Raw genomic sequence first — 26,039 nt, 5'->3', positions numbered from 1 at the left:
AACAGATTTTAGTTATAATAATTTTTAACAATGCAACATACATTTTAGAACACAAACTAAATTACTCAGTGCACATTACTTAATGTAGATGATATATTGTCGTCATTACTTATCTTTTTAGTCATGGCATCCTCCAGTGGTCCATCACTAAATGAGGAGCTCCAGTGCTCCATCTGTATGGAAGTGTTCACTGATCCAGTCACCACTCCATGTGGACACAACTTCTGCAGAACCTGCTTGAGCCGGTGCTGGCCGAACTCACGGACCTGCTTCTGTCCACTCTGTAAAGAAAAATTCAACAGAAGACCTAAGCTCAAGATTAATACAACACTCAGAGAGGTTGTGCAACACTTGAAGGAGAAGCTCAATCTAGGAGAATCTGAGGTGTTCTGTGACTTCTGTGATGAAAGAAAGCAGAAAGCTGTGTATGCCTGCCTGACGTGTCAATGCTCTTACTGTGAGACTCATCTGCAACCTCATCTCAATTTCCCACATCTAAAGAAACACACATTGATCAATGCTGTGGAAAAACTGGAGGATTATATATGCCAGAAACACGAGAGACCTCTGGAGCTTTTCTGTAGAGATGATCAGACGTGTGTTTGTCTGTCCTGCACTGAAGGAGAACACAAGACTCACAACACTGTTCCTATAGAGGAGGAGAGTCGAGAGAAGGCGGCAAGAGTTACAAACAAAACACTTTAAACACACTGTGAAATTCAGTTCCCTATCAGTCAGTCACGTTCGACGTTACATCGGACTGAACTGACGTATAGGGATCTCGCCTGAGAGCCCAATCACCATCGAGTGGTAACAGACCAAGCCAATACACTTCCCGCTTCCAGTTATATAAAGCAGGGTGCAAACTCACACATTAAGCTTTTGTAGAGCAGAGCAGATGTTGTTTCACTCTGCTCTTCAATCATCGTTCAGTGAGAGAGTTGTTCTTTGTTGGTGTGACTCTCCTGCCGGGTGAATCCCTGCGGTCCCATGGGGGACTGGGAACGTTGAACGTGACTGACTGATAGGGAACGTCTAGGTTACATTGGTAACCTAATGCCTGTACACAACGCCTGTACCTCCGGGACCCAGTCTCAGCTCCTCAGCAGAAAACTTAATGTCAGAGTTTGCACTTTGCCTTGTATACCCTGAAGCGGGGAGTGGATTGCAATGCAAATCTCACATTGGTTTGTTCTGTTCCCACTCAAACATGTCTGTTTTTCTCTGTATGTAGAATCAGCTGGTTCAGACACAGACAGACATTCATCAGATGATCCAGGACAGAATGAAGAAGATTCAAGAGATCCAGCACTCAGTAGATCTGAGAAAGGTTTGTGCTTCGATCAACTCGAGTTCATATCCTGACTCATGGTCTTTTCCGATCCCCCTCTCCCATTTCACTTTCTGTTCACTCTCTAACTATCCTAGCAAAAAACAAAAAAAAAGCTTTTCAAAAAATGATATGCATCATTATAGTTCAATTTATTTAATAAAAGCGTTAAATTATTTGTTAGATCTGCCATCATCTAGTAACCCTCATATTGCTCCAAACACGTAATTTTTTCCTATAGAGCACAAATCTGTTGTATTGAGTTATATTGAAGTTCTTCGACAGCTAGTCCTCGAGAGCAGCATGCAAAATATTTATTTTGTGTTACACTAAAAATCACACATTTTAAGTGACATAAGGTTAATTAAAGATGATAGAATTTTCATTTTGGGGTGAACTACCCCTTTAAATAATATGTGAATATGGAATAGATTAACAAACATAACTGTTCTCGTTCATCAGAGAAACACAGAGGAAGAGAAATCCTCCAGTGTTGAGATCTTCACTGATCTGATCCGCTCCATTGAGAGATGTCAGTCTGATCTGCTGAAGATGATGGATGAACAGCAGAAAGCAGCAGAGAAACAGGCTGAAGATCTCATTAAAGAGCTGCATCAGGAAATCACTGAGCTGAAGAGGAGAAACACTGAGCTGGAGCAGCTCTCACACACTGAAGATCATCTCCATCTCATACAGGTCTGTCAACATCTGTCTCAGTCAATATGTACAATATTACAGGACAAACAGTCTGTTCTTTAAGGTCCACCAAATTGACCCAACGATGGTGTCCAATGGTGTGGCTGAATGTTTCCTGTGTGTTCTGTCTGTTCAGTACGTTCAGTGCATTTTTGTCTAGCCCCCTATAGTGAATGCAACTATATAACAACTTAACTAAAATCAAGCAGTTCGTCAGACATCTAGAATCTCGCCTGATGTGCTTCATGCTCAGTCTAACCTGATATCTAGTATGTACTCAACCCTGGACACAGATTAGCGTAAACATGGATACAACATAATCTACTAGAGTCAATAATCTCAGGTAAATCAGGCAAATCTACAATGCCAATTACATAATTATGTCAAAGATAATCAATACAAAATGCTCAGAAATAAAGGGTAAAATATGCATACCCGACATCTGAAAGATAGATAATGCTGAGTTAGGGCTGGACAATATGGCCAAATTTTATATCACAATATTTTTCTTAATTTCGGTCGATACGATATAATTCCGATATTGATATGAAGTTGAACAATATAAAAGCCTCAGAAAAACTGCAGAGAACGCCCACAAAAGATGTCTGTACCTACAATCTTCTGAAAAATGAATTTGCCAAGTCTATGAAACCTCCTCCTATAAAACTACATAATATTTTAGAAATAAAAACGGTACAAATAAATTAACGTTCACCTTTTATTTGCATTTAACCTTTATACAAACAAGAAAAGTCAAATAAACAAAAGACTCTCAGACTGACCTTATTAATATATTTAAATTTAAACAATAACATAGGCTGATTATATTATTCTTTACACAAAACTTGTAACGAAACTTGTTCTTATAAACCAAAGTGCTTCAGCCAGGATAAAAAATATGAAAAGTGTTCAGCTGCAGAAAAAAGAGAGAGCAACAACAAAAACACTGGGGGCAGGGACATTGTTGAGTGTTGATGACACCCTATGACCGGCTCTAGAGGTTTCTGGCAAGAAATACAAGCTGGCCTACATTACTGGCTTCAGAGATGCCCTTTTACATGTGACAATGTTGCCACCTGTACTAAAAACCCTCTCAGAGGGGGAGCTTGTGGCCTGAATGCACAAGTAATGTTGTGCCAGTTGGCTTACTCTAGGGAAGTTCTTTTATTAGACTTTCCACCAATCCAGAGGATTTGAGTCATTGTCAGCATTTGGAGACATAAGGTAGTTGCCGAGCTCCCTCTCAACTGCCTGCTGTGCACTCAAGTCTTCTGTGTTAGTAGTAGTGGTGGGCCTGTTTGAAATAAAGCTAGCCAGATGCCGCTTTATTTTCTTGGCTGGTATAGAAGTGTCTCCCATGGCTTCTTCTCAGGACTCTTCTTCCCTGACCACAACAGATCTCTCTCCCTTCAGTATCTCCAACACAGATCTCCCTTTGATGAATTCTCTCTTCTCCTCCTGAGTGTACTGAAGCTTGAATCTTGGGTCAACGAGGCATGGCATGTTAAGTAGATCATCCATGGTTGGGTCATCATACTTTTGGTTGAGGTATCCCATCACTGTTGTCTTTATGGTCCTGTGAGCTCTGTGTCATCCTCTGCTTCCTTCAAGATGGAGGTGTTGAAGAGATGCATCACTGGTTTTAGAAATGATACACTGACATAGGACTCACCAGACAAGGCATCAGTGAATTCGAGAAGTGGGCTTAGAGCTGCATCTATAGAATCTAAAACATCCACATCTTGCCAGGTAGGAACCAGCGGTCTGGTCTTCTGCTATATCCATACAAATATGCATGTCTTGAATAAAGATTAAATGAATAGCCTATAAAATCACTTAAATAGGGTGAATAAAATCACCTAATCAAAACTTCAGGCTAAGTACTATAGTTACAAATAAGTACTAATTAAGTACAATGATTTTAGTTATAAATCCTCATACCATAAACAAAATCAATTAAAGCTGCTGCAGCCTGTAGCTTTTGGCGCTCTGCATGCATCTTGCGGAAGAACATTGTTGCTGGAACTACTTCTCTCCGTTTATGTCTATGACGAATCTCGCAGGTACTGGGCTACTCCGCAGCGGAGCCGAGCCGAAGTAGTTTAAAATAGTCTGAATATAAACACTTATTATAGGTGTACCGTAGTGATTCATGATAAGACAAAAACACGGTTTGGATATTGGATTCAGGATGTACTGGCTCATTATATAAATTTAGCTAATTGTTATCTAAAAAAGTTATGTACTGCAGCTTTAACATACTGTAACACTACCATTTATATTAACTGTGTATAACTTACCAATAGCAGAGTTCAGTCGATGCCCGAAGCATTGTAGTCTTGTCCATCTGTTCAACTCAGCGGCTTTGATGATATTGGTCCCGTTATCTGTGGTGATACAGACCTGCCGGTCCTCGCGGAGTCCCCAGGAGGCGAGCACATCTGCAAGTCCGGCTGCAATTGCTTCGCCCGTGTGATCCTCAGGAAAGCAGACCGTCTGGAGGCATAAGCTGACAAGCTTCCAATCTTCGTCAATAAAGTGGACTGTCAGGCTCAAGTATGGTTCTGAGGTTCGGGTTGACAACAGGTCAGCTGTGGTCGCAAAATATGAAACTGACTTCAGTTGTTCCTCCACCCTTTCCCTTACTTCACCATAAAGTGCAGGGATAGCTGTGCGTGAAAAATATTTTCGCCTAGGGAGCTCGTATCTCGGGTCGATGACTGAAATCATTTTCCTGAATCCTATGTTTTCCACTGTACTAAACGACATCATGTCCTTAGCCAAGAAGTTTGTAAAAGCCTTTGTAATGTCTTTATGACGTTTTGACTGTTTATCATTAGACATGAATGCAGCCATCTGTGTTTGCTGCATGGGTTTCTCTTTTGACACAGCTGGTTTTGGGGATGAGGATGGTGGTGTTGTTTCAGGGACAGGTTATGCTGCTAGTGCCTCATTTTTTGACTCTCAGAATGTTCTATTGGGTGGAACTGCTTCAAATGGTGGAACAGATTTGATGTGTTCCCGCTGCTAGTCGGCACCACTCTCTGGCACATTTTGCAGCACGCTGAAACCTGAAGTTTATCCGATCTCCGATAGCCGAACCACTTCCAAACTGAATTTGTCTTTCCTCTCTTATGAACTATTTCGTCTGAAAAGCTTACACAAGGGAGGAGAAAGCAGTCACATTTGAATTGTGGTCAGGGGCACTCATTTTGTAGGCTAGTTAAAACTTGCCGCGTTGGAGATCAGCTACTACTGCTGAGCACTGGCTGCGTGTCTGTGGTGTTCTGTTGTCCAATTGTGTTCTGCTCTTTCTGACGGCTGAGCGCCTAACGTCAGTCAGTGACAAATGCTGTTATGTATATCGAAATATCGAAAATGTGTTTTAAAATCATATTACCGCTATCGGAAAATAATATTGCGATATATATTGATATATATATATCAGACTACAGAATCACACTGAGCCTTTTGCAACATTTCTTTAAAGGGGTCATATAATACCATTTCTGTACAAGTTAATATGAATCTTTATGGTCTAAATGAAAACTTTGTAATATACTTTTATTATGTTACGATTCTTCTCAAAGACCGCAACAAAGATCGCAAACGCCACACAATGGCTGCATAAACCATAAGATTTATTTACATAAAGTAACTAACATGTGGTGTCAAAGGATCAGTATAAATGTTAGTTAGTGTGTCAGCATGTATTTGTACGTGGCAAGCTCAAGTGATGTCAGTTCAACCAAACATAACCAAAACATAATCAAAAAGTCCAAATCAGAAGATTGTCATCAGGGGAAGTACATCACATCAGCTCTCCAAAGCGATTGTGCTCTCCAGTGACCCATATGTCCTGTGAGCTCTCTGGAAGTTCCCAGAGCTGCAACAACACCCGCGAGCCATCGACCCCCCGTCTCTGTTTGACCCAGTGTCTTTTAAAACACCATAATCTGGTTCAGGTGTAAAGCCACGCCCCCCAGCAATCAGCCTATAACTCAGGGACAAAACACACGAGCACTCACTGCACAAACACTCATTGAACCGTCACACACCCCCCTTTAAAAGATCCGATATCTTATGAGGATCCTCAGAACTTCTCCAAAAAAAAAAAAAATCTGAAAAATAAAATAAACAAATCATACTTTCCTTTCAAAACATTCTTTATGAAGTCCGATTCCCGTGTTACCAGTGTTTTCCCACAGTCACCTCTAATCTCCTAGATTACTCAATTCATTTCCCGCAATCTGGATCCTGAAAGCATATTAAGGCAACAAACAGAGCGCACAGAAAAATAGTAACAACTGTTAAAACACCTACAGTACACCATTCAATCTACTCAGGAACACGAGATAACGCATCTGCCACTACGTTATCAGTTCCCTTGATGTGTTTTACAGTTAAACTGTAAGGCTGCAAAAAGAGAATGCAGCGCATTAACCGCTGACTCGGAGACTGTAAAGAGTGTAAAAACGTTAAAGGGTTATGATCAGAATAAACCTCCACAGGTAATCCGCCCCCCACGCACACATCAAAATGCTGAAGAGCCCAAATTAAGGATAATGCTTCCTTCTCTATTACAGAATAGTTCCTTTGGTAAGTATTAAACTTACGAGAAAAAAAACTTACGGGATGGTCAAGTCCACTCTCACCAGTCTGTAATAGGACGGCTCCAGCACCAATCTGGCTTGCATCTACTTGTATCTTAAATGGCTTATCCAGCCTAGGGGCAGCTAAAACAGGAGCAACAGTTAATAACATTTTAACATGTTCAAACGCCTTCTGACAATTTGTACTCCAAACAAAATTGACAGCACCCTTAAGGAGATCAGTTAACGGAGAAACAACAGTTGAAAAATGTTGGCAAAAACCCCGGTAATACCCAACCATCCCTAAAAAACGCATTAACTCCTTCTTTGTTGATGGAGGAGGAAATTGTTGAATAGCCGCCACTTTAGCTTGAACAGGACGCACCTCACCCTGTCCAACTTCTTTTCCCAAATATCTGACAGTACCCTTGGCAAACTCGCATTTTGCCAAGTTAACTGCCAGACATGACTCAGCTTAACACAGCAGAAGCGCACGGAGATGTACCAAATGTTGTTCCCATGTATCACTGAACACAATAACATCATCCAAATATACCGCACAACCCTCCAGGCCGAATACCACTTTATTCATCAATCTCTGGAAGGTTGCGGGTGCATTTCACAAACCGAAACTCGTAACAGAGTAAGAATATAACCCTGATGGTGTAATGAATGAAGTTATCTCTTGAGCTCTGGGAGTTAAAGACACCTGCCAATATCCCTTTAGAAGGTCTAATTTGCTTACGAACTTCGCAGACCCCGCCTGATCCACACAATCCTCCATTCGAGGAAGTTGTAAAGCGTCAGGTTTAGTAATAGCGTTAAATTTGCGGTAATCAGTGCAAAATCTATAAGTAGAATCTGGCTTTTTTACCAACAAGCATGGTGAAGCCCAACTGGAGCATGAACGAACAGCAATCTCATTCTCAAGCATATACTGAACCTCTGACTCCAACACATTCCGCTTGTTGATAGGAACCCTATAAAAACGCTGACGGACAGGTCTCGCCTCTCCCACATCCACATCATGCTGGATCAAATGCGTACGGGTGGGCACATCTGCAAACAAACTAGGAAAATCAAACAACAACTCTATCAATTCTGACTTTTTTAACTCTGACAAATGTGCCAACAATGCATCTAGACTCTGAAGGGTCTCTGAATTCTTTAACCTTGGAAGCAAAACACAGTCTCCAGGTACAATCACATCCTCCCCTCCCTCTACAAAAAAAGGTTGAGAAGTATCCAGAGGGACAGCAGCAACAGTAACAGCTGGCTTAACCAGTTGAGTGTCAGATTTACGAGAATGATAAGGCCTAAGTAAATTTACGTGAAAACACTGTTTAGCCTTACGCCGATTTGGAGTTGCAATTTGATAATTTTGGTCAGTCATTTTTTTAAGAACAGTATACGGACCAGTAAATCGTGCGCAAAACGGAGATCCAATTGAAGGTAACATAACCAACACCTGATCACCCGGCATAAAAACATGGCATTCGATATGTTTGTCAAAGTGTTTCTTCATCTTCATTGTGCTCCGACAAGTTTTTTCTGAGCACTCATACCAGCTAAAAATAAGCGTCTACGGAAACCTCCAACAAATTCTGAGGAGGATCCTTTTCAACCAATCCTTCCCTCCAAACAGAAAGAGGATCCCGTACACTGTGACCAAATACAAGATCATTCGGGCTAAAACCCAAACTCTCCTGTTGTACCTCTCTAGCTGCAAGTAATAACCAGGGTAAACCCTCCTCCCAGTCACGATTCAACTCCACACAGTAAGCACGTAGTAACGCTTTCAATGTTTGGTGAAACCGTTCAAGCGCACCTTGACTTTGGGCGTGATATGGGCTTGATTGATTGTGCTTGACCTTAATCACGCTCAAAATCTCAGCAAACATACGTGAAGTAAAATTAGACCCTTTATCGCTCTGAATAATCTTCGGTATCCCAAAAATAGAGATGAATTGGGTTAACGCTTTCACAACTGCTTTAGTTGTAATTCTTCTAATCGGATACGCTGCCGGGTATCGAGTTGTTTGGCACATCACAGTCAGCAAATATGCATTACCTGATTTAGATTTAGGTAATGGACCCACGCAGTCAATTATTAGGTGCTCAAAGGGTTTACTTGTGACCACAATAGGACACAAAGGCACCGATCTCAAAGACTGATTCGGTTTCCCTGTTAACTGACAGGTATGACATGTTTTAATAAAGGCCGAAATATCTTTTTTCAGACCCGGCCAATAAAACTGTCTCAAAACTCTGTTATACGTTTTATTTACTCCGAAATGACCAGCAACTTCACCATGTGAAACTGGCATTACCACCTCTCGAAATTGCTTTGGCACCACTACTTGAATTACAGATTCCTCAATCATACCCTTCGCACAGGGAATACATTTCCTCAAGAGTAGCTCATCTTGGATAAAATATCCACTGGCAGCACTTCTTACCTCCTGCGATGGAATAACATTCTCAAACAGTTGTTGTAACCCAGGATCGTTCTGTTGTGCAGTCATCAGCTCCCTATGAGTAATAGGAAAAAGAGTAGACAAACCCGGCACAACACAATTAAACAATTCTTTCTCTTCACAAGATGCCTCACGACTCCTCGAACGAGTTTCTGCACACGTTACAAATACCTCAGGGAATTCTTGCTTTAGCACATCAGACTTTTCCATCAACGGAGTGGGCACTACCACAGGTGGTGGAATTACCTTTCGCCATACCCTATCTCCAGCTAAATTATTCCCCAATATTACCATGACACCATCCACTGGCAAGGATGGACGGACTCCCAAGGTTACTTCTCCACAGACCAACTCTGAAGTCAAGTTCATCCTGTGCAAAGGGACAGAAAGAGTCTGTAATCCAATTCCCCTGATTAAAACGTTCCTCCCTTCACTAGATACATCAGAAAAAGGCAGGACCGATTCAAGAACAAAGGATTCTGAAGCTCCGGTATCTCTCAAAATCTTAACCGGAACTTTTTTATCTGAATTAATCAAACAAACAAACCCCTCCGTGATGAATGGTTCAAACTGTTTTGTACCATCACTCTTTGACTCAGACACTGCGTTCCCTACTTCCATAGAAGCACCACTCGCAAAATCATTAATTCCTGTAGTCTCCGTCAGCAATACAGGACTAACATTTGCATTCGTCTTACTCTTTGGACTAAATTTCAACTTTGAGGCCAAAATAGGACATTTATTTTTCCAATGACCAACATTGAAACAATAATTGCATACCAAGTCTCGGTCTCTCCTCCCACAATTTCTCTTCTCAAAATTTGAAATATAAGATTGTTCAAATCTCTTTGATGCCGTTCTATTTTCACTAAAGTTACCATACTGACGCCCTGGTCGACCCTCTTGGTATACGTTCTTATGTGTCAATATGTAATCATCTGCCAAGACTGCAGCTTCACTCACGTCATTTGGCTTATTTTCGTTTATATGTGTAGCAATATAGTCAGGAACAATGTTCTTAAATTGTTCTAAAATAACCAAGTTATGCAACTTCTCGAAATTATCAACATCGGAAGCACTGCACCAACGATCAAAATGTGAAACAAGTTCTCTTACCACCTCAGAATGTGTTTGCCGTTCACCTTTTCTCCAACTTCTAAAACGCTGGCGGTATGCCTCAGGAACTAACTCATACGCTTTTAGAATAGTCCCTTTTACCTTATCATAGTTCCTTCTGTCCTCCATCGTAAGCGCTGCGCATGCCTCCTGTGCTTTGCCTGTAATGACAGTTTGAAGCATAATAACTCTGACTGCACTTGGCCATTTGCCTTCTTCCGCTACAGTCTCAAATAAAGAGAAAAAAACATCAGGGTCATGTTCGTTACATTTAGGGAGCAGTCTTAAATTACCAGACAAAAGTCAAAACTGCCAGACAAATGTAACCTTTCACCACCCTCTGATGGTAATAGACCATCCTTTATTAATTGCAAACGTTCCGCCTGCAGCTCAAACTCCCGTTCTGATTGTTCAAGCTCTATTTTCTTCTGTGCCAATTCAAGTTCACGTTGTTTGAGTAAATTATCTGTTCTTAATCTTTCCATCTCCAACTCATACCGTTTAGTTTCCAGGGCCAAATCTCTATCGTGAGTCTGTTGCATTTGCAATATCTCTTTCTTCTGTTCGAAAGACAACCCTGAAAATATATCTAACGGAGTTTTCTTTTCAATATCATGTTTTTTCTTTGCGGGAATAATCAGAAGATTATTTTTGATTAAACAATCTCTCACAATAGAACGAAGTTCGTTCTTCTTTATATTTTTATCCACATCACCAATTTGAAAATGCTCTACAAGTTCCCACAATTGTTGCTTCACGAACGAATTTAACACGTCCTCTGACGGAGCTTTAACAAATTCTTCAACGGATGTCATTTTAACTCTTAAACTCGTAGATTTAACCTACACTCTCAACTTAAAGTAAGTGCATCTACAATTTCAGTAAGGCACAAATACAACACTCATTCACCGTCTCCCCTACTACCCTGCCTATCAACCCACTAAACTGCATTTATGCCTAATCTTCATGCAGCTTTCAAGAGCAAAGCGACATTAAACACCAGATACCGATGGTTCCGAACTGAGCAGTACAGCCCAACCCGTAGCCACGGCGGTGTGCTTCACCCAAAAGCCTGCACAAAAATAAAATAGGCAAAATAACAAATCAACGCAAAGCGTTGCTAATACCTACTAGGGGAAAAATGAATGAGGTTTCATCTGTACCCCAGTAAAAATGCACTTACCTTCAAATGACGACTACCTTTAACTCACAAAACAAATTTACATCTATCTCAAAAAATAATATGAATAATCAAGGATTAACTTTTCCAAATTATCATTCAACCGAGCACCTAATCAACCAAATGAGCTAAACAATATCTAATCGAACGAACTCTCATTTGTTATCGAATTACTCTTTTGGACGAGCCCCCATTTGTTACGATTCTTCTCAAAGATCGCAACAAAGATCGCAAACGCCACACAATCGCTGCATAAACCATAAGATTTATTTACATAAAGTAATTAACATGTGGTGTCAAAGGATCAGTATAAATGTTAGTTAGTGTGTCAGCATGTATTTGTACGTGGTAAGCTCAAGTGATGTCAGTTCAACCAAACATAACCAAAACATAATCAAAAAGTCCAAATCAGAAGATCGTCATCAGGGGAAGTACATCACATCAGCTCTCCGAAGCGATTGTGCTCTCCCGTGACCCATATGTCCTGTGAGCTCTCTGGAAGTTCCCAGAGCTGCAACAACACCCGCGAGCCATCGACCCCCGTCTCTGTTTGACCCAGTGTCTTTTAAAACACCATAATCTGGTTCAGGTGTAAAGCCACGCCCCCCAGCAATCAGCCTATAACTCAGGGACAAAACACACGGGCACTCACTGCACAAACACTCACTGAACCGTCACAATTAAAAATTCTCATTAGTATTGTAAGAAAACACTAATTTTACCTGGTCAAAAACAGCTCTGTTTTCAGCATGCTGTTGCAGTGCATATGCCTTTAAATGATAATGAGCTTTGCTCACTCCGCCCCTCTGTTCTGTGGGGCGTTTTGACACAACGCACGTGAAGTGTTGCCTTGACAACAGTTGAGGGTATATTTTGGAACAAGAATGGCAGCAGGAGTCTCTGAGGACACATCTGTGCAACCATACCAATTTGAATCGGAGTCGGACCCGGATCAAGATGACGGCCCTGAAGAAGTTCGACAATTAAGGCTCGAAAAAGGACGTTTCTGAAAGATTGGTTAACATAATGTCACTTTGATCTATTTGTTTACTGATGTAACTTATAGGTTAGTTCCCATATAAAAATGGACCATGTTTTTTACTATAGTAAAACTGTAGTTAACTATGACTCTAGTAACCATGGTATTTTGATGCGAACCATACCATGATATCATGATACCATGGTTTTACTACAGTTATATTGTAGTAATACTACAGTAAAGCCATAGTAACCATGACTGTAGTAACTGGTATTTTTAAAAACCATGGTTTTGATACCATGGTTCTACTACAGTTATATTGTAGTAATACTATAGTAGAACTGCAGTTTTACTCAATTATCTTGAATTACATTTAAGCCATTTAGTTACAACAAACATCTGCAAAATAACAAAAGAAAGAAGTTATTCTATGATACAGACTTTATTACAGAAATGACAATCTGAAAGAAAATATAAACTTGCATTTGTTCTCACATGTGATATAAAACAATAAACTACAAAGTTATACAAAATTATTGGTGATAAAGTTGTGCTGTACAATGGTTAAAAAATTGAGTTGCTAATTTACAATTAAAAAATAGCAATTTGTTACACTGTAATACTGATTTATATACAAAAATAACATATTGTACAAATAAACATGACTTTAAATACACAGCATCTACCTCCTCTAAAATGTCTATAACCTGTAAACACGTGCCCAACACAAGCATGTTTGCAATTTATACTGTACATATATTAATAGGATTACAACAACAATATTTAACAAGAACAATAAATACTATAAATTCAGAAGAAATTAGCAGTTATTTTAAAAATGTTTTAAATTATATGCACTCACAAGAGATGAAAACATGGAGTCTCCTCCGCACTTTAAATTCTAGGTGAAAAAGTTTTTGTTTAAAAACATGTGGCGCAGCATCCATGCCAGTATTTGTCAGTATGAAGTCTGTCATGTAGGCCAGTAGGTTACAGTCCGGCTTTGGTTTGGTTCTGTCTTGACCTTTAGCCTAAATGGACGCAGGACCTAAAACGACAAGAATACACACCACATTAACACATGGCTTGCTGAAATACTCAACTGTTATTGGTCAGTTGCACTTTCGAGTAGCCATGTGTAAGCCCGACTATCGGCCATGTCTGCAGTACTATAAATAACCACAGGAGGGTAGCCTTTGAACCCTGAATACAACCAAATGCCTTATTTCATGGAATTCACATCAGAACTCTTTAAATTAAATGTTCTATTTAACCCTGTTACATCCACTGAATTAAATCAAATAAATGCATGACCAGGGGGGTATCACCAATGGATTTTTTTTCTTTTCTTTTCTTTAGTTCACAGTGGTAAACTTCACAATAAGAAAGTGATGAGAGATTAGCGCTAAGCTCTCTCACCAGCTACTGACAGTAGAACATCTACATACATTCCACAATATCCTTCCGTACTTTACTTTCCATCACAATACTCAAACAAAAAGGCACCCCATTCCATCAGGTATGTGCGTAAAATCTGAACGACTGACTTTAGACAAAACACATTTTAACCAATATGTCAAGAGACATGAAACCAAATGGCTTCTAAGCAGAGAAAGCCCTAAGCACTGACTTATAAACAGCCTGAACTTTGTGTTTTGTGTCCTGAACCACGGCTTGTGTCGACATTACATGTATTAATCTGTCAACAGGTCTAATGATGCGACCAAAATGTGACCTGACCTGTGTGACTGAGCTAGTACTTTGCGGTACATTTAAAGTGTCAGCTACATGGGTGTTGGAAGGAGCCTGTAAGTGCGGCTGAGCAGATTCATACAAATCTGAACTGCCACTTGCGTTGTCATCAGAAACAGACATTCTTGTATTTCTTGACAATGCAGATGTGTGACTTTCTGGTGCAGGAGGAGTGATCTTAGTCGAAGGGTCTTTCAGAATTCCAACTTAGAGATTGATTAGACTCTTCTTGGATCCATCTTCCAGGCAGCTCTGAAACCCAACTTATAGTTCTGTTCCTGTTTCAGATTCCTGAACTGACATAGAAATATTCTCACAGTCAATGCCAGCATCGTCACATATGGAGAACGCCTTGATGAGAACAACATCCATTGTAACACTGCTATAGCCGTCCTCATTGTGCTTGGACACTTCTGCATCTCCTCTTAAAGACTCATCGTCTACCACACACAATGACATGACTGAAGGCGACCCCTGACAAGAGTTAAATACATCAGAAAGCTGATCAGACAGGGGGTTCTCTACGTTCACTGGTAGGAAAGTAAGTAACATCAACAGGTTTCGATGAGCCACTTTTTCCTGACCTGTAGCTGGGTTACGAATCGTGTAAGTATGAGTTTCTGGCTTATGCTCCACAACAGTGTAAACTGTCGACTCCCATCTGTCAGCAACTTTCCTTTTGCCCCTTTCTGTTTTATTTGCCAGGAGCACCTGATCACCCATTTCGATGACCAGTCCTTTCACCCTTCGGTTGTACAACTCTGCATGTATTTTCTGCTCTTTCGTTGCATGTTCTTGTGCGATCAGTAATGCTTCCTTCAGATCTTTGACCAGAGTGGTTACGAACTTATCACTGCAGGTCACGGCTGAATCGTTCAAGACTGAACAAAAAAGAATGTCGATGGGCAAACGGGGCACACGCCCAAACATCAAATAAAAAGCGGCATAACCCGTTGTTTCATGGGTTGTGCAATTATACAGAAATGTCAGCATCTGCAACCGTCTTGGCCAATCTCTCTTTACGTCTGGTGTTAAAGCTCGTATCATATTTCCTAAGGTTCTATTGAAGCGTTCCACACTTCCATTACCCATTGGGTGATACGGCATTGTGCGTGACTTGTTCACCCCAGAGACCCTTAGAAGTTCTCGGATCAATTTACGTTCAAAGCTCGGACCCTGGTCACAATGGATTCTTTCTGGGAGGCCGTAAATGCAAAAATACCTGTCCCATAGGATCCTGGCAAACTGTTTGGCAGACTGATCTCTACAAACAAAGCCTTGTGCTAGCCTCGTAAAATGATCGGTCACCACCAAGACGTCAACAGACCTGTTAGTGGAGTCTTCTGCTGACCAGAAGTCTATACAGACAAGATCTAACAGTCTACTTGTTGAAATACTCTCCAGGGGAGCTCTACCAGAGGGATCAGTTGTTTTGCTCAAAACAATCAAATCATCCAGATAACAAAGGAGACTGAGATAGTTTTCATCCCCGAATATGTTGGTCATCATACGCATGAAGCTGCTAGGACTGTTGCAGAGGCCTTGCAGTTACCGATTGTACTCAAAAAGGCCCATAGGCATTGTAAAGGCAGTAAACTTGCGGTCATCCTCATGCAGCGGCATATTATAGTATCCGGACGTCAGATCCATTGTGCTAAACAGGGCATTACCACCAAATGTTGCCAAACAATCCGCCTGATGTGGAAGAGGGTGCGCGTCCTTCAGTGGTCTCCTGTTCAACCAGCGGAAGTCTATACACACACGCAGGTCCCCGTTCTTCTTCCAGAGCAAAAAGAGAGGAAAAGCGTACTCACTGGTAGATCGCCTAATTATCTCCTTCTCCTCCATTTCAGTCAGCACCTGACGCAGTTTTTGATATTGACCGGGTGCTAACCATCTGAAATGAAGCCCGAATGGTCTGGTGTCTGAGAGGTGTATTCTGTGCACGAAACCTTTTGCTTCCCCACAATCAAGATGGCCACGTGAAAAGATGTCTTTATAACTCAGAATCCTGTTCAGCAACCGTGCATCTGAGATATCATACGAGTCAATGTTAAGACTGTCCAGACCAACTGACTTCAGTCGCTCGCTCACAGGTGACACATCGACTACATCATCAGACAACCTTGCAGGGCAGTTTACCAGGAAAGGATTGACAGTATTGGCGTCATCAATATCTTCAAGAGCAATGCACGGATAGAGATCTGCGATTTTAGCATTCCGTCTCAACAACACTGGACTACCTGAAGTGTTGATAAGCTTCAAGGGGACCCATCCATCTTCCCACAGAGATATGATTAGTCTAGCCACCATAACACCTCTGGGAGCAGAGTGAGAAGATGTAGGCTCAGTCATGACTGCACTTCCTGGGGACACAACAGGAGATTCGGGCAGCTTCCCCCATACTAGGTACTCACAGCCCGGCTCAAGATAGACAGCGGAGTTACATTTTACTGTTCCTATCTTCCCAGGTATCTCCTCTCCCCTCCACCGGTTCAATCCAGCAAGTATCGACAGGAAGCTTTCACGCTCAGGGTCTGCTGAAGTCGGACTAGACACAGCCTGCCAAAATCCATCACACAATTTGAAGTATTTGAGAATGTGTTTAGTCCCAAGTATCAGCTCATCATGTTGTCCAGGAACTACTAAGGTGGGTACTACCATCTTTATACTATACACTTCCATGGTAAGATTGAAAGATGATTTAGGTGTTACATGCAGCCCTCCACATCCTACAAGGATGACATCAGTTTTAAACTCACCACATTCATCCACTGCACCAGCTGATCTCAGTTTCATCTCAGCAGACTCATTTATAGTGCAGGCCATCGAACCACTGTCCAACATTGCACTCAATGTCACCGTCTCTCCAATCTTCACTGGTGTATAAAAGAGGTTGTCACTTCCACCCACAACATGCATGTTCTGATAAATGACTTCTGAATGATCACAACTTCCTTTGACTAAAAGGTATGCATTTTCAGACTCACAATCATCAATGGTTTGGGAGTTTCTATGAGGACCCGCACTGCCTCCCTCTGAATACGGGTCTGCTAGTTTCCCTCATGTTGTGCCTGGGCAGATGAATGTTTAGGTTTGTGTGCCCTGGGAAGAAGCATGCAAAACATAGTTTGTCTGTCATGCAGTGTCTGTCAAATCACTGTGGTGTGTTTGCTGTCATTACAGACTCTACAGACACTTCTGAAAAAGCTGCGCTGCTGTCTAGAGCCACGTATTGGACTAGGAACATCACAAAATTGCACCCTGCCCATGAGCTGCTCCATCATCTCCATCATACGAGTGAGCAACTGACTCTCAGCCTGTTGTGTGTGTTGAGATATCACTGGAGTGGGAGTTGAGCAGGAAGGGGGCTGATGCTGTGCCTGACTTGGCACTGACACAGACTCAGGTTGGCAGCATACCTGATCATCCGTTAAAGAACAGAATGATTGGATAGGGACAGCAGCCGACTCTGTCTTATGGCCATCGTACATACCATATTCACTGCCGAACACTGCAGTTGTGTGACTCTGTAAACTCACTCTAGTATTTCCCCGGCTTCTGAATTCCCTCTGGTAATCATCAATCCTGCTTTCGCACTCCATTCTTGAATCGGCTTGCATCTGAATATGCTCTTTAAACTGGGGCCAGGACAGAATTTAACAAACATCAGTGTTACCTCCTCTCCTATGTTGTCAAAATGTTTGCCTTGTCTTCGCAGTCCCTCATCTGCCAGATCAGCCGATTTGCTAATTCGGATCCAGTAGTCTGGCCCTGGGGAGAGTGGCATAAAAATCTGCAAGTGGCAGGCAAGAGAGCGCTTCACTGAAGTATTGCATAAGAATATCATAAATTAACTCAGGGTTCTGCCTGACGGTGAGCATACCATCACTGCGCAGGCTGACCTTGACAACATCCCTTGCCTTTCCAGCCAGTCTACTCATTATTTCTTCAGCTTGATCCTGAACAGGGCACATTTGCCTTCTTAGGCAAGCTTTTGTCCTGTCTTTCCACTCCTCAATGCCATACTTGGAGCCATCTTCTCTGAATGTGTCATGCTCCGACTTCAGTTTCAGTTAACTAAAATAACCCTCAGTCAGAAATCTCCACGTCTGCAGCTTTACACACACCAAACTTTACAGTTTTATTCCTGTCTATATTCCAAAGGTTTTTACTGAGGGGGTTGTTCATATATCATTCACCTGATTTACAACATATTTTTCCTAAAAACATGATAAAAAATCTTTTTTTTCTGTCTGTTATTTTCTGATTTATGGAGTAAAAAAAATCCCAAATCCCCTCAGTAAAAACCTTTAACTCTAATATGTCAACAACATCAAACGAGAATGTTGAACCTGGCTTTATTCAATATTCAGATTTCTATTCTGGATATTTAAGCAAATCAGTGCATTTTCAATTAGACAATGCTTCATTTGAATATTTAAATATTTCAGAAATATTTTAATACAGAATATATAAGCAATTCGTCATGTAATCATTCAACTAGAGGAAGTACGGTCATATCCATCCATATTCATACAGAGGTCTTGCCTCGACTGTGTTAGAAAGCTCAAAACATATTGAATTTACTGCTTTAAAAATAATGATCATATTTCACAGTCTTCTCTCTCTCCTGCTATAGATGAGCTCATCCCTGTACAGTCGTCCACACACCAAGAACTGGACTGAGATCAGGATTGACTCTGAAGTGAACTCTCTGAAAAGAGCTCTGATTGAACTGAAGAAAACTCTAGATGAGACTCTAAATGAAAAACCCAGTCAAACTGGTATGTGAATATCAAATACAGTGTATAGATTTTTTTATTATTAACTTAGAAATTAAGTTTTTCAAGGAATATTATGGGTTGAATAAAAAGTTAATGATCACCACAATTATTTTATCTCAGTCTGCAAAAGATCACACTGTTTGAAAAATATAATTATAACATAACTTAAACTTGCCATGTTAGCATTAGACTGGTATGATAAAACGCTTACTAAACGTATGTAAAGTTATATCCAAACTTTAACTGATGCCAGAACTAGTTATTGCAGTATTACTTTAACTTACTTTAGAGACATGTAAGTGATATGATGTAACTATTCATGAACAAACACTAATACAAATCACTGTAAAAAAAATGTTACATGCTATTATAAAAAAATGATGGCAAAAATATTACACACGATATTTTTGAGTAGTTTTTAAGGCTTGATTTCGTTAATGAAATCTACCTGAATAAATAATATAAAATCTCCTAAATTATTTAATGTATGACACAATGAGTTTAATATTTTGTTTGTGAAATGTTTTTTGTTGACTCTCAAAAGTGTGTGATTTTTAGTGAACGGAAATTACATGTTTGATTTGGACTTGATTTGGTATTGTATTTGACATTGAGCCTGGTTCCCTTTCAGTCGCTCACTTTCGACGTAGTCGACGTGTCGACTGATTGGGATCACGCTTAGAGAGCCTGTCATCTTCGAGTCCTGTTAAAACAAGCCAATGCAGATTGGCGTGCGAGATCTGCATCTCACACTCCGCCCCACGGTGCAGTATAAATACGGTAGATGCGCGCACCAGTTGTCTTTCGCTTCGGAACCGATCGGTCTTCATGTCGATGTCTCTGAAGAGTGTTGTTATATTACAACGAGCGAGTGTGTCGGTGCTTCTTCAGGAAGTCTCTCCCGGTGCTGGTGGTTCTACAGCGCGTGTGCAGCGGTGGTCGCGAGAGTTCTGAGCTCTCAACTGCTGTTTTAACAGCATCACAATTCTGTTGTGTTTGTTCGTCTGATGGCCGGTTGAGGGCGAAGAAAGTGAGTGCTTCACTGGTACAGGCTGCACCTTCCCTGTCAGTGTTGCCGCGATCATTCCCCTGTGTACTCCTGCACTGGTGAGAATTTTTAATTTCCTGAAAGAGCAACATGGGTGCGTTTGTGTCTTTTTCAAGATACATTCCACCCGTGCGTTTCTGGATGCGGTCGTTCCCTGTCCCCCTGTGACGGTCACAATGGTTGCATCACGTGTTTGAAGTATATATTTATGTGTATATAGAAATATTTATATATATATATATATATATACATTTCAAGGACTTCCAAAGATACATAACAGCTACAAGTGTATGCACTATGGCACTATACAGGATTCACCCTATTATACTTTATTGACACAAATTGATGTCAAACAGCAAACTGTCATCCCCAAATAGTCTATAGCTACATAGGTTGTCTTTGACTTGAACAAGGGTTAAATTACTCATCAGGCTACAGAAGAATACCATAATTCATCCGTTCAATTAGGCCCAAGACATCGTGAGTCACGCAGACCTATAACAACCCAGCCACAACACATAATTGGGAATAACATTCCTTACCTTAACACAGAATGGATTTCAAGGACTTCGTGCGCAGATCAATGGCATCCACCGTTTATATTTATTCTACGAATCTTTGAGTTAACATGTAGCCTAGTAACCATAATTGGAATTTGCACCGCAGCGCCACCACACCTTGATTCTCATGACAAGAATAGCATGTATAGTTATCTTTATTGAAGTGAATTAGGTTTAAATCGCCGTCATGCATGCATGCATGAATGATATTTTTGCTATTTTAGACATAATACTCCACGATGATCACATTACACTAAACTGAAATAGCACGTCAAAATAAAACATTTTCAATATTTTTTGAGACCCCCCAAAATTTCACGAATCACGTTTTCAGGGGAGCCCAAGTCTTATTAAGGGGAGCTGAGCTCCCCCTAGCTCCCCCGTAGTTCGCACCCTGATCGCGGTGTTGAGATCGAGACTCGCCTTCATGCGTGAAGGTGGAGTCCCCAATCCCACCGCAGACGGTGGAGGCACTGGTCCCACTGTAATTGACTGACCAGCTGGTTTATTTAGGGGCCCCTCCAGAGGACAGGATGCCGATTGCAGCATCGGAGGGTGAGCTGACCTCTGGAAATGATGACTCAGCTGCGTTATCTTTCCCTGGGAGTGTAACGTTTCCCGAGCCAGATCCAGAAATGTCAGCTATGCTGAAACGGGCCGCCGAGGCTGTCGGGCTCGAGTGGAATCGTCCACCGTGTCCCCAACTGTCTCGGTTGGATGATTGGTGTCTCGGAGCGGGCCGCACTGGTTCTCACCACGCCGCTCCAGTGCCTTTCTTTCCCAAAATGCATGGAGGACTTACCAGGTAGTGGACGGCACCTTTCTCTGCCAGAAACGGCCTGAGTAGCTCCTCCCCCCTCTCTATCCTTGACAGAGGAGTGGTGTGGGTTACGAGGCTATCCCTCCAGTGGAGCGGTCTGTCGCGACACAGGTGCACCTGTGTCCGGCGGTCGCTGCCTTTTGGATGGAGGATCCTCGCCCCCTAAGGCCTGTGAGATTTCTTTCGTTCCGACGGACAGAGCTTACAAAGCCTGTGGGTAAGCCGCCTCCTCTTTGCATGCCATGGTGTTGCTACAGGTCTATCAGGCTAGGGCACTCATGGACATGCACTAGGGTAGCCCAGACCGTGCACTCATAGGTGAGCTCCGCACTGCAGCCGACGTCGCCCTCTGGGGCACGAGCGTTGTGTGGCATGTGTGATCGGTGTGGCATCTGACGATGTCCACTTTAGTGGTCCAGGAGCGCCATCGTTGGCTCAGCCTGGTACAAGTTTAGGTTCCTGGACTCCCCAGTTTCCCTGGTTGGGCTGTTCAACAACGTGGTGGAGAACTGAGCCCAACAGTTCTCTGCCGCCCAAGCGCAGATGGGCGGCACATCCTGCCTCGGCGGCCTGCTGCTGCCTCCACCCCACTGCCGGTGGCAGTTCCTCCGCCTTCTCGTCGCAGAGGGCGTCCCCCTGCCGCTGCTCCTGCTCCTGCACGCATTTTCGGTCAACGAATCGTGCCTGGAATTCGGGCCGGCTAACCCTCAGGATTAAGAACCCGGCCTGGATAGGTTCCCCAAGGTTCCTACCTCTCCTACGGGACTAGGTGGTGAGCCTGCAAGCACTGCCCCGGAAGAGGCAGACCCAGCCCTGGCTTTTCTCTGTCCGTCCGCTTCATCGCGGTTATACGTGCTCAGAATGCAAAGCTTGGACCTTAGACCAGCTCTTGTCTGTAGAAGGGAAGGCTGTTTCCAAGCAGGGGTGGGCCTACTACATGTGTTGCCTTCATCTTGGTGAAATTCCAAGGTGCACGTGCCCACCTGGGTGGTGAGTGTATTGCTCTCTCCTAGGTGTTGACACAGAGTGCCCCGCTGAACAGATGTTACACTGGCATTACCAAAGCTATTGCTTATTGAACAAAGCAACATAGTATTAGTACATGCAGTCATTCACAACCTATAAGCTTTACTCTTCTGCACAATGCTAATGATCAAAACTTCAACATAACAGAAACACTTTCACATGTCAAACATAACTGAACATTAAACATTAACTGATATTTCCATTCACTCAAAAATATAAAATAACACTTAATTTCAATATTTACTCTCCATTTCCAGTCATATGCAAAGCATGCTGGGAACTAAAAATGGTGTCTCTAAATAAAACTGCATAATTGAACAAATTCTCTAAAAATAAATAGGTAACCTTCTATCCTTAATTGAATCAGCTTAATCTATTCCTCAATTCAAGCATCAAAACTGATTAAGTTTCCTTAAAAAATGAGGAAAGTGTATCTCTTGGTTTTATTAGTGAAATGTTCTCATGCCACTGATGCTGCGGTAACGCTTCCTTTTACATTACGTTAACTTACGTGTACTTACAGTGTACTTATCTAAGAAAGTACTGGGTAATAATGCTTAATTTTACAGTGCGTTAACTTACATGTACTTACAGTGTACTTATCTAAGAAAGTACTGGGTAATATAAGGTAAGTACATGAGTTAAGGATAGGTTTAGGGGTAGGTTCAGGGTTAGTACCTAGTTATTACCCAATTATTGTAATTACTATAATAAGTACATAGTATGTACATGGGGAACAGGACTGTAAAAGGAAGCGTTACCGATGCTGCCAGTAGAGAGAAACTCACTGTTAACCTGAAGTTACTGCTATAAATAATTCATCATTATATTGTCATATGTGTTCACAGGATTGAAGTTTGTGCAGAAGTTTGCAGGTACAGTGTGACTGACAGCATTCTCTTCAATACGCTTGCAATACATTGTTAATCTGTATTATATACTGTATCTAAAAATTATTTTTTCTGAAGTTGATTGATAATGTCTGATCTCTCTCAGTGGATGTGACTCTGGATCCTGACACAGCTCATCCACATCTCATCTTGTCTGATGATGGAAAACAAGTCAGTCATGGAGACATTAAGCAGGACGTCCCAAAAAACCCAAAGAGATTTGATGTGGGTTGTGTTCTGGCAAAGCAGGGATTCAGTTCAGGGAGATTTTACTATGAGGTGCAGGTGAAGGGAAAGACTGAGTGGGATTTAGGAGTGATCAGAGAGTCCATTAGCAGGAAGGGGGTGATCAGACTGAGTCGTGAGGATGGATTCTGGACTGTGGTTCTGAGGAATGAGAATCAATATTCAGCTTGTGAAAGTCCATTTGTCTCTTTATCTCTGAGAGTGAAACCTGAGAAGGTTGGTGTGTTTGTGGATTATGAGGAGGGTCTGGTCTCTTTTTATGACGTGGAGTCCAGATCTCATATCTACTCTTTCACTGCTCAGACTTTCACTGAGAAACTCTATCCATATTTCAGTCCATCACTTAATGATGAAGGTAAAAACTCAAACCCACTGATCATCACTCCTGTCAGACGAAACAAACAAAATAACATAAAATCTCAAAGGATTAACTATGGATGTGCTGTTTGTTTTTAGTGTATTCTACTTACAATTATAAAGACAATTAATATGTGATGTACAAAATGTGTGCAAGTGCAAAATAAAACATGAATTATAATAAAATATTTGTTATCTGAGTGTAACAGATTAAATATTTGAGTTATCTGTACATTTGAATGGCCGATTTATGAGTCTATGTATTTCTAATCAACACAATGACTTGCTTGCTTTTGTCTGTCATGAATACTTTGCTTTTTTTTTAAATCGACTATAAAACTTTATATTTTTTAATATATATGTTGAATTTCCACATAATATGCTATATTTCCAGAGCGTTTCTACATGTTATTTTGTAAGGAAATCTCTGAAGCCATTTTCTCTCTCTCCTCTCCAGCTGTAAACATTGAATTATTTGTGAAATATTGTGGTATTTGGATTATATTTTAATAACTGCATCATCTGGACAAGTGTTCAATTCCATAACTGATATTTCTTGTAAAATAAACAGCTTTCTACAGTAATTGTTATCCAAATACACATTGGAGAACGATGAATATCTACTCCCTAACATTAAAACAGACAGGATATGAATAAAACGGAGGATCTTTATTGTTGACTTACATCAGTTGTGAATGAAAATACTGAATTATTATTTAGTGTAGATTAATCTTCAATTTAGCATATTATTCAAGCGAAGCGAGAGAACTAGAAGGATTTACGATGAAAATGTTTTTCACTTTGGTTTGAGCACAATATCAGTGAATCCGTGCACCTGAGTGAGCTGACGGCAGTCCATCGTAACTCACTGTTAACCTGAAATTACTGCTATAAATAATTAATCGTTATATTGTCATCTATGTTCACAGGGTTGAAGTTTGTGCAGAAGTTTGCAGGTACAGTGTGACTGACAGCATTCTCTTCAATACGCTTACAATACATTGTTAATCTGTATTATATATCGTATCTAAAAATTATTTGTTCTGGAGTTGATTGATAAGGTCTGATCTCTCTCAGTGGATGTGACTCCGGATCCTGATACAGCTCATCCACTTCTCATCCTGTCTGATGATGGAAAACAAGTCAGTCATGGAGACATTAAGCAGGAAACCCAAAGAGATTTGATGTGGGTTGTGTTCTGGCAAAGCAGGGATTCAGTTCAGGGAGATTTTACTATGAGGTGAAGGTGAAGGGAAATACTGAGTGGGATTTAGGAGTGATCAGAGAATCTATTAACAGGGAGGAGGAGATCAGACTGAGTTCTGAGGAATGAGAATCAATATTTAGCTTGCATCGATGCCAGGAGCTTCTGAGAGCCGGAGACGGTGGGAACAAACTTCTTCGTCAGTGTAACCGTCGCAAGCTTCTCCACATCACTGACAGACACAAAGACAATAACAACTCTCTGGAAGCTTCACTCTTGAAATATCATATTTAATGCAGTACAATTTATATTTTGAAGAAAATCTAAAGTGCATGAACACATTACAGCTGAAATTAAACTCCTGTTACAGCGGGTTCTGGAACGTGATCTTGACCGTCAACTCTTTACCCACCACAGCGTACCCAGCCCAAAGTTGAGTCCTTTAGACCAGTGGTTCCCAAACTTTTTGAAAGCATGGCACCCCTTTGTAGCATTTTTTTCCCACGGCACTCCAACCCAATTAAACTAAACATACATGTGTACATATCTTTAATATTATTATTAGAAAATAGCATATAAATGATAAATTGACTTGTTTTATAAAACAAATTGTTGAGAAAAATAAGAATATAAAAAAAATATTACATTTTTTTGTCATCTAATCATTTTTACACTCACTGAAGTTAGCTGAGCAGCGTGTGGGACATGCCAAAGACACATAGGAGACCGGGGATGGTTGTAACACTTTTTGCTTCAGCACCTATAACTCGCCGAATGTTTTAGCTTGAGTTCTCAAACTTTTATACAAAGTGCCCACATTTGTTTACTACAAATGGAACCAATTCAACCCTCTACAAGAATATCACAGACTTCGTGAGTTGATGTCAAATACACGGTGTTCCTTTGTTACAACCACTACCGGAACACAAGCTGGGGTAAGTTGTAACAATAGACAAAAGAAGTAAAAATGGATGACATA

At 41.2% G+C, this 26,039-nt stretch overlaps 1 protein-coding gene across 1 annotated transcript in view; it reads left to right on the top strand.

Annotated features, from left to right (window-relative positions):
• Positions 1–25,189, top strand: part of LOC143725691 (E3 ubiquitin-protein ligase TRIM39-like) — a 54,572-nt gene extending 29,383 nt beyond the window's left edge. The window contains exons 2-10 of the mRNA XM_077218316.1: positions 122–684; positions 1,241–1,330; positions 1,793–2,026; positions 18,765–18,909; positions 23,212–23,238; positions 23,360–23,938; positions 24,786–24,812; positions 24,934–24,998; positions 25,067–25,189. Coding sequence (XP_077074431.1) covers positions 124–684; positions 1,241–1,330; positions 1,793–2,026; positions 18,765–18,909; positions 23,212–23,238; positions 23,360–23,938; positions 24,786–24,812; positions 24,934–24,998; positions 25,067–25,189 — 1,851 coding nt within the window. The 5' untranslated portion in view covers positions 122–123. The remainder of the gene's footprint in view (positions 1–121; positions 685–1,240; positions 1,331–1,792; positions 2,027–18,764; positions 18,910–23,211; positions 23,239–23,359; positions 23,939–24,785; positions 24,813–24,933; positions 24,999–25,066) is intronic.
• Positions 25,190–26,039: the final 850 nt, after the last annotated feature.

This window comes from Siphateles boraxobius, unplaced genomic scaffold, assembly GCF_051911475.1.
Source record: "Siphateles boraxobius isolate OS27281-9 unplaced genomic scaffold, OSU_SipBor_1 77, whole genome shotgun sequence".
NCBI classification, from domain to species: domain Eukaryota; kingdom Metazoa; phylum Chordata; class Actinopteri; order Cypriniformes; family Leuciscidae; genus Siphateles; species Siphateles boraxobius.
Note: the sequence above shows the minus strand (reverse complement) of the source record. Positions and strands in the feature narration are given on the sequence as shown.